Source organism: Diceros bicornis, chromosome 26 (genome assembly GCF_020826845.1).
Source record: "Diceros bicornis minor isolate mBicDic1 chromosome 26, mDicBic1.mat.cur, whole genome shotgun sequence".
Taxonomy (NCBI): Eukaryota; Metazoa; Chordata; class Mammalia; order Perissodactyla; family Rhinocerotidae; genus Diceros; species Diceros bicornis.
The window spans coordinates 46,898,197-46,908,058 of NC_080765.1; the positions used below are offsets into that span (position 1 = coordinate 46,898,197).

A 9,862-nucleotide genomic window follows, 5' to 3' on the forward strand; every position below is an offset into this window, starting at 1 on the left:
AAATTCTTAAAAAGAAAACTGATGATGAAAGTGTTTGAAAGGAAAGTCGGCTGTCTCGGTGCCGGGCCGCACACCCAGAGTCTTTCTCCAGGGCCATGCTGTCCAAGCAAAATATGATATGAGCTCTGGGTTTAATTTTAATATTTTTTTAATTATAATTTTATTTATTTATTTATTTTTCCCCCCAAAGCCCCAGTAGATAGTTGTGTGTCATAGCCGCACATCCTTCCAGTTGCTGTATGTGGGACGTGGCCTCAGCATGGCCGGAGAAGCGGTGCGTCAGTGTGCACCCGGGATCCTAACCCGGGCCGCCAGCAGCAGAGCACTCGCACTTAACCGCTAAGCCACGGGGCCAGCCCTGGGTTTAATTTTAAATTTTCTAGTAGCCATACTAAAAAGTAAAAAGAAACAGGCGAAGTTAATTTTAATAATATATTTTATTTAAGGAAATATCTATCTATCCAAAATGTTACCATTTCAACATGTAATCATACATAGAATATGATGATTAATGAGATAGTTTCCATTTCTTTTTTGTACTAAGTCTTGAATCCAGTGTGCATTTTACACCTATAGTGGACCTCCATTCGGACTGGCCGCATGTCAAGGGCCCAACAGTTGCAGCTCCAAAGACCGGCTGATCACATCCTGCAACGGGGCTGGTGCTTGGGAGTGGTCGCCCAGCTGCAAGAGGTCAGGGAGGAGCTGAGGGTCCAGCAGCTCCATATCTAGACTTACCACGAGTCCCTTCACTCCCGCCCCTGCCTCGCCGCAGCCTCCCACCATCCCTGGACACCCCCCAACCTCTCAAATCTCCCTGTAATGGGCTGAGTGGTGGCTCCCAAAAAGATAAGTCCAAGTCCTAACGCCGTACCTAGGAATGGGAGCTTATTTGGAAAAAGGGTCTTTGTGGTTGTAATTAAGTTACGAATCTCAAGATCATCCTGGATTATCCGGGTGGGCCCTAAATCCAATGACTGGTGTCTTTATAATAGACAGAGGGGAGAAGGCCGTGTGAAGATGTAGGCAGAGATGGGGGTGATGCTGCCACAAGGAATGCCAGAAGCTGGGCAAGGCGGGAAGGATCCCCCCCGCCCCGAGCCTTCGGACAGAGCGCTGTTTTAAGCCCCCATGTGGTCATTGGTTACAACAGCCCCGGGACACTGACACACTCCGTGCCCTCTGCAGCTCTCTCTGCTCTGCTGGGTCAGGTACCACATGCCCTTGACCTCTCATTCTCTCAAAACGTGTTGGACTCTTGCACCTGCTGCTGTCTCCCCTCCTGTTCTCCTGGGTCCTGTGGCTCCTTCAGCCTTTGTTCCTTGGAACATCCAAGTGGGGCCTGAAGAGAGAGGGGAGACCTGCATCTGTGCACGGCCATCACTCTTAACTGCGAGTCTTGGCCTTGACCGTGGTTCTGTCCTGCTCCACTCACTAAGTCATAACTGTCCATGTAGCTGGCCCTAGGACAAGGTCCCCACCCGTCCCTAGGGAGACCCTGAGGGGCAGGGAGTGTGTCAACGTGCTACTGTAAACAATGACCACAACCTCGGGAGCTTGAAACAACAGAAACTCCTGCTCTTGCAGTTCTGGAGGCCAGAAGTCAGAGATCGAGGCGTTGCAAGGCCACATTCTGTCCAAAGGCTCCGGGGGGATCCTTCCCGCCACGTCCAGCTTCTGCTGGACGTTCCTTGTGGCAACATCACCCACATCTCTGCCTCCATCTTCACACGGCCTTCTCCCCCATGTCTGTTTCTTCCTCTTCCGTCTCTTATAAGGACACCAGCCATTGGATTTAGGGCCCACCTGGATAATCCAGGATGGATTGCATCTCAAGATCCCTAATTACATCTGCAAAGACCCTTTATCCAAATAAGGTCCCATTCACCCCCTACCAGGGTTAGGACTTGGACCCACTTTTGGGGGGACATCATTTAGCCTACTACATAGCTTGTACCCCAAAATAAATTAAGATGGCTCCCACTTCCATTTCCTTTGCCTTATCCAAGGGAGAGAGACAGGCCTGACAGGAGCCGCTGTGCATGGCCAAGACGCTGGGGCCCCACTGCAAACTCGGCTTCAGTGACTCCCGGACCCAGCTGGTTTCCTGTCCTGCTTCAACTTCTTTTTGGTGGGAACCTGAGTCCACGTGCTCCTGCTAAAGCAATCGCCTTGGTCTGCCTCTGAGCCATCTGGATCAGGCCTGCACCCAGTAGAATTATCTTCCAAAGAAACTGCCTCTGTTTTAAGCTGTGTCCTCGGGAACCTCCAGCTCTCCAGAGCCCATTGGCTTGCAGGCCGATGCCTTCATTAAGGTGGCCGGAAGTACCTGACTCCCACCCGGAGTCAAAGAAGGAAAACGGCTCCACTGGAGAGCTGGGAGGAGTGAGGGGCGAGGCAGGAACACGAAGCACACAGCCTTCTCCTGTGGTCAGGGGACTCCTGCTGCTGGCCTTCTCAGAATGGGCCGCCCAGGGAGGGAGACCCTGTCTTTCTTCTTTATGTTCGTGCCCATGTGTCTGCATGAGGCTTTGTCACGGGAAGCCGGCCCTGCAGGGCACAGCACACCGTTGTGGAGAGGCTCCGTCAACTGGAAGAGCGGGTCAGTGCAACCGCCGTATGGGACGGTTGATTCTTTCAGACTCACAACAGACAAAGCACAGGCGCTACAGAAACGGAGCGGTAAGCGTCAGCGCTCGTGGACAAAAACGTGGCGTTTGTAGTTCTTTTTATTAGCTGGTGTTACTTTCACCTATAATTGGAAACCAGCAAAAAAGGTTTGCTGGGCTCTGCTCTGAAGACAGGCCACCTGACGTGAGGATTGAGGGGAGTCAGAGGCAGGAATGGGGGTTGGGAAGACCCCACGAGTGCAGCTGCGAGTGTGCTAGGGCAGTGGGGAGGGCCAGGCGGCATCACCGGTCCTGGGGGTGTGAGGTCTCGGGTCCCCCAGGGAGCAGAGACTCCTGCGTGGGTCCGTAGCCGGTTGAGTGCCCCGCATGTATTGGTCCGGCGCCAAGCACTCCCCACTTTGACCCCCACAAACCACTCACGAAGCCCATCCTGCCACGTGTCCACTCACAGGTAGGAGCCTGAGGGTCACAGGGGTGAAGAGTGTGGGGTGAGGGGGAGGGATGGGAGCCGGGCTGTGGGCCTGGAGCCCTCGCCCCACACGGTGCAGCCGAGTGACCTTGGGTTGCTCACCCACCTCTCGGGCTCAGCTGTGGTGGGGCTGCTCGTGGGAATCCGTGTTTCATGAGGATCAAATCAGTGCGGATCATGGCCCGGTGCACGGTAGGTGCCACAGAATCATGAGCAGGGGAGGCTGGTTCTCCGCCCCTCCCCGGCCCTCGGCCCCCTTGACTGCTGTGTGTCCACTCTACAGTTTCGGAGGTTCCAAGAGGTGACCTTAACACACCTGCAGAGCATTGCCAGCAACTACAACCTGTCGTACAACATCGACGCCCGGTTCTGGAGCCTGGCCCAGGAGAGCCGGGCCATAGCTCTGGCCGTCAACCAGTCGCAGGCTGCCGTGCAGGGTGATCTGGGCCACCTCAAGACCTGGATGCAGAAGACATGGCGCAGAAGCCGGAAGGTGGACTCCAGGCTGCGGGCCTTGAGTGCCGCCCTGAGCCAGAGGAGCAAGCAGTGCACCCGGGAGAGGAAGAAGCAGGAGGCACAAAGGGCTGCCCTCTCGGGCCTGGCCCTGGACGTGCGGGCCCTACAGGACATGCTGGCTCGCCTGACGCCCCTCGTCCAGAGCCAGGGCGCCAGGCTGGCTGCTCTCAAGGGGCAGCTGCAGGTGGCCGGTCCTGGCACCACTGCCCCGGGGCTGACCCCGGCCCAGCCTGGGCCACCAAGCCCAAGCTCCCCAAAGCCACAAGGGGATAGGCAGGCTCTCAGAACTTTGCCTGAGCCCGGGGGCCGGCCTCAGGACTTTGCTGGCCATCTCCCAGGGACACGGGAGCCCCCAGACCCAGGCAGCCAGCGGGCGTGGCCCCCAGAGAGACTGGGAGAAAGTAAGTACCATGGGCCTGCCCTTCCTCATCCATCTCCACTCTTCCCTCTCGTCCCTCCTTAGGCCTCCAGTCCCCTCCAAAAAGCCTCTGTGGGGCTGTGTGGAGGGGATGCTGGCTTCGTGCCCCGCATACCCCACCTCAGAAGATGGGGACAATCCAGGTGACAGCCTGTCTGCAGGTCCCTAGCGGGACAGGCCACTCAGCGGCCTGGACGTTAGGAGTGAATGTGCACACGTGGGCAGTAAATGCTGGCTCAGAGTTGGGGATTACCCTCATTAGGGCTGGCAGGATCCCACCGACGTCCTCAACCATGGCCAGCACGAGCTCTCTCTGCAGGGCCCCGGCCTCGGCCAGCACCTCCATGGGGCTTGTGCCCACCTGCGGGGTCCCCCAGGCCTTTGCAATGCCTCTTCTGCCTTGCCATTTCTGATCTCCCAGGTCAGGGTTTCTCGACCGCAGCACTACTGACATTTGGGCGATCGTTATCGTGGGGGGCTGTCCCTGGCACCGTAGGGTGTTTAGCAGCATCCCAGCCTCCACCCACTTAATACCAGTTCACCTTTAGCTTTTATTTTTGACTAAGTTGCTCCCTCTGTCTGGCTTAGCAGCCCTGAGGCCCCATTAACCTGAAGCAGGATTTAACTCCATCTGGGTGGATCTAGTGGCCTCACTGATAAGACGGGACTGACCGGCTGATGTTGAGGGAACCACCAGGGCTCCCAGGAAAGGGAGGGGCTGTAGGTTTGGGAGCCCCCAAAGTTCTGACAACCAAAACTGTCTGCAGACATTGCTAGATCTCCCTGGGGGGGTACAGTCCCCTCTCGTTGAGGACCACTGCCCTAGATTATGACAGGAGCCCCGGAGGTGGAGAGAGGAGTTGGGGGCTGTCCACAGAACACCCTCCATCCTTGAACGCAATGGACTGGTTGGCTAGAAATGCAGATTCCCAGGCACTGCCCACCCTGGCCCTGCAGACCCTGCTGTCAGGCAGACCTGGCAGGAAGTCTGGTCAGCAGGATGATGGCCCCAAAGGTGTCCACGTCCTGCTTGTGGACATGTCCCCCTACGTGGCAAGGGGACTTTGCAGATATGATTAGGGACTTTGAGGTGGGCGATGATCCTGGATTATCCCGAGGGCCCAATGTCATCACAGGGGTCCTTGTCAGAGGGAGGCAGGAGGGTCGGGCTCAGAGAAGGAGATGTGATGACAGGAGCAGAGGTTAGAGGGATGCACTGGGAAGATGGAGGAAGGGCCATGAGCCACAGGATGTGGGCACTTCTGGAAGCTGGTAAGGACAGGAAGGGGCTTCTCCCCGGAGCCTCCAGAGGAAACCAGCCCTCCGGACACATGATTTTAGTCCAGGGAGACCCATGTTGGACTTCTGACCTCCAGAACTGTAAGATACTAAATTTGTCTTGTTTTGAGCCACTGAGTGTGTGGGGACTTGTTACAGCAGCCACGGGAAACTCACACAGAGGCTCCCCGGACGCTGAGCTCACTCCCTAGCAAGGCACTGACTGCCCTGGCTCTCAGTCTTCCCACCTGTGAGATGGGGCTGGTCGTGCGTCAAGGATAAATGAGACCCTGTGAGGCAAGCCTTCCCAGTTAGTGTTCGATGAAGGTCCGCTGGGGGGCTGTAGGCCCACCCGCCTGGAGCAAAGGGCAGTGCCTGGATGTTTCTGGATGCTTCTGGATGGCCTCATGGTGCACTGGCTGACTCTCCTCCTCTGTTTCTAGTTTGCAACATGAGCCCAGTGCTCATCTTCCCCAACGCCTCCACCGAGAACGTGGTCTTCCTCAGCCCCAGCTTCCTCTCGGGCCTGCAGGCTCTGTCTGTCTGCAGCTGGGTCCGCATGGCCTCGGGCCACCTGGGCACCCTCCTCTCTTACGCCACCGAAGAAAATGACAACAAGCTGGTGCTGCACGGCCGGGACTCCCTGGTCCCCGGCTCCATCCACTTCGTGATTGGAGCCCCAGCCTTTAGGGAGCTGTCCCTGCAGCCACTGCTGGACGGCCAGTGGCACCACGTGTGTATCATCTGGACATCCATCCTGGGCAGGTACTGGCTCCACAGGGACCGCAGGCTGGTGGCCACCGGCTCCCACTTCAGGGAGGGCTACGAGATCCCTCCAGGAGGGTCCCTTGTGCTGGGCCAGGAGCAAGACAGCGTCGGGAGTGGGTTTGACAGCTCTGAGGCCTTTGTGGGGAGCATGGCAGGCCTGGCCATCTGGGACCGGGCGCTGGTCCCTGGGAAAGTCTCAAATCTTGCCACTGGGAAGGAGCTCCCAACGGGCGCCATCCTGACGCTGGCCAACGCCACATCAGTAGGCAGATTCGTGCAGAGGGTGAACTGCACCTGCCCCGAGCTCTGTCCATGAGGCCTTGCCATGCAGGAGCTGTGGTCATGCTCTGGGGTGCCAAGAGGAGCAAGTTTTTGGCCATGCTTGGCCACCTCCGACCCCAACACACGCCATAGAGGGCCCCCCACCTAGACCGGGGAGCGAAGGACAGGCTGCTGCCTCCGACCCCCAGCCAGAGGAGTCCTCTAACATAGGATGTGGGCATCCTGGGGGTGGGACAAGGAAACATGGAGGGGAGAGAGAAGACCGGCAGGCAGAGCCAGAGTTGGGGGCCCCAGGACTGCATTCTTTCCCTCTCTGTGGCATTCTTACAGTCCCCACTCTTTGTAGTATGACATCATTTCAACATGGCCCGACCTGGCCCTGGAATCCACGGGGCCTCTCCTCTGGGCATGAGTTTGCTTTGATTACGGGCTACTTCCTGGAGAACTCCCGTTTTCCTTGAAACTGTGTAGGCAGCATTTGAACTGCCATCGCCCTCTCTCAATGTGGCTTATGAAAGTTTCCCTTTGGGTGATTCTTGTTCCAACATCTCTCATGAAAAGGGCCATAGAATCCATTTCCTGGCTCCCAAAGCTACAGCCCCCCTTCACTAGGAGCCCTGGGGCTTCCTCAAGGTCCTGTGGGGGCTGGTGAGGCCGCCAGAGCCGCCAGGAAGTGGGAACCCACAAAGGGAGCAAGCTGTTCAGAAGTAAACATTAACGATGGATGACAGACTGGCAGTGCTTTTTCTTTTTTTTTTTTTTTTTTTTTTGTGAGGAGATCAGCCCTGTGCTAACATCTGCCAGTCCTCCTCTTTTTTTGCTGAGGAAGACTGTCCCTGGGGTAACATCTGTGCCCGTCTTCCTCCACTTTATATGGGATGCTGCCACAGCATGGCTTGCCAAGCAGTGCGTCGGTGTGCACCCGGGATCCAAACCAGCGAACCCCGGGCCGCCGCAGCGGAGTGCACGCACTTAACTGCTTGCGCCACCAGGCCGGCCCCTGGCAGTGCTTCTAAGGCAAGGCATTGGGGTGGAATTTACGTACCATAAATTTCACCCATTTTAAGTGAACGGTTCAAAGATTTTTAGTAAATTTACCGAGTTGTGCAACCATCACAATCCAGTTTTAGAACATTTCTGTTGCACCCCAAAAAACTCATGCTTGTTAGCGGTCACTCCTGTCCCCACCCTAGCCCCGTCCCCCAGCCCCTGGCAACCACTGATCTGCTTTCTGTCTCTGTGGATCCGCCTGTTCTGGACATTTCACATAAATGGAATCACACACTCTGGTCTCTGGTGTCTGGCTTCTTTCACTCAATGTAATGGTTTCCAGGTTCGTTCCTGGTGCTGCCTGTGTCCCTGCTTCCCTCCTCTGTAGGGCTGAACCACATTCTGTGGGAATGGACGGCATTTGTTTATCTGTTCATCAGCGGGTGGAGATCTGGTCTGTCTCCAGTTTTTCCCTATTGTGAGTAAAGCTGCTACGAGCATCCTCATATGAGTCTTTGTGTCAACATACGTTTACATTTCTCTTGAGTGCATACCTAGGAGAAGAATTACCGAGTCGTATGGCAAATTCACGTCTAAACTTGCAAAGAAACTGCCAAACTGATTTCCAAAGTGGCTGCATCATTTTACATTCCCACCAACAACGTGTGAAGGAGCCCATTTCTCCACATTCTTGCCAACACTTGATATTGTCTGTCTTTTTGACAACTTTTTCTTTTTTTAGAATTCTGAATTGTGGCATGTAAAAAACATGCATTGACAGTTAGAACAGGCATGGTTTACTTTATTTAAGTTTCAGTGTGATGTAAATTAAACCCTCTAATATTGTAGATTCCCAAAGGAGACCCAAACACAAGATCACAGGATCAGAAAGAAAGTTGGTGCAGATAGGACAAAAGAACAGTGGGGTGGGGTGTGGTGGGGTCGGCGGGGAGGCACCTCCACCTGTGGGAGAGGCTTAGAATCACTGAGTTTGGAAACAGGCCCGGTTCTTAGAATTCACCTACTCCAACCCATTTTAAAAGTGAGGAAACAAACTAGAGAAGTCCCAGGTCCCGCTCCACCTGAACCATGAGGGGCCCTGGTTTCAGCTCTGCAGAGGCCTCGCCCAGGAGGAGGTGGCCCGGCGGGCACAGCTACTCCATGAGGGAGGTGCCCTAAATTAGTCCCTGGGGTCTCTAATGAGCTGGGAGCAATTCCGGGCCTTCCGCTCAAAGATTCAGCCCAGCGCCTCCCCCAACACCACTGACTTGTCCATGAGTCAAGGTCAGAAGCAGCATTCTAGAATGGAAACCCCCGTGGGTGCCATGTGAAGACCCTGAATCACTGGCTTCTGCTTCCCCTGCGCTTCCCCAGGACTCGTCCATCTTCATGGACAGCCGCCCCTTCTCAAGTCTTTTCTTTCCCAGGCTCCTCTGGCCTTTCTGGAGCTCTTGCTCCTATGAAATCTTTCTTTTGGGAAGACTGGTAATTCAATTAGTAAGTATTTCTCGAGGGACACACATTCCCCAGAGTAAAAAGACCATCCAGGGTGTAATTTCCCACCCCTCCCCTGCTGTCAGGTGTTTATAACACAGTAGGGACCCAGGACGTTTCACCATTCACAGCAGCGTTCTGCTGCATGTCCGAAGACTCTAAAGCTGTGGGAATTCAGTGGAGGCAGCCTGCAGTGGGCTGCTGCATTCCGGATGCTTCCTGGGGAGGGGGCCCTCCAGGAGGGTAGGGGGCTACGCAAGGGCTTGGAGTGGCGGTGAGACAGCTTGGTGGGAGCTCAGGTCGCTGGGAATTTGGGAAGGGCTGGCCTGTCCAGCTGAGAAGTCTGGGCTCTGTCTGGCAGCATAAGGGAAGCCTGTCCAGGTTTTGCAGCAGGGGAGTCTGAACACGAATCTCACGTGATCTGCCATCCCCGTGGGGTTAGCGACAAATTCCTATGTACATTTTGAAGCATGAGCCATATCCACCTCTAATGTCCTCAAATCCCACTTTTGACCTGAGTCAGTTGCAACTCTGGGTAAGGAGAACAAAACGACCCAGAGGTGCCCTCCTGCTGCTTTGGGAGCTGGGACCCGACAAGGAGCTGGGCTGGTTTCTCGCTTCCCCTGCCCTGCCCACCTCGTGCCATTCATCTTCTGAAAGAGCCACCTGTCCAGCAAAAGGACAAGTTCAGGTTCCTTGTCTGTCTGATGGGGATGGTCTTTGGGACCAGCCCTGTCCCCCTTGGCCACAGAGATGGGCTGCCCTCCCCAGCATGGCCCTTTCAGCTGGCGGACTGTTCTCCTCACCTCCCCATTACTCTGCTCAGCTTTCTGCCTGCCTGCACGTCCTCACACGAACCCCACTCGGCCACTCACTTCGTCAAACCAGTCCAGGTCCAACCCTGCTTGCTCCTCAGGGCCGTGCCAGCCGGCTTCGCTCCACTCCCTCATCCACAAACTGGGGTCTTTGTGCTCTTGTCATCATCACTCGAAAGGGCACCACCAGGTCACACTAATG

At 55.6% G+C, this 9,862-nt stretch overlaps 1 protein-coding gene across 1 annotated transcript; it reads left to right on the top strand.

Moving 5' to 3' along the window:
• Positions 1 to 2,357: 2,357 nt before the first annotated feature.
• PTX4 (pentraxin 4) lies at positions 2,358 to 7,079 on the top strand. The gene is given in 4 exon segments (XM_058570396.1): positions 2,358 to 2,559; positions 2,562 to 2,602; positions 3,383 to 4,016; positions 5,755 to 7,079. Coding segments are annotated over 4 exon segments (1,413 nt in total). The 5' UTR covers positions 2,358 to 2,462; the 3' UTR covers positions 6,396 to 7,079.
• Positions 7,080 to 9,862: the final 2,783 nt, after the last annotated feature.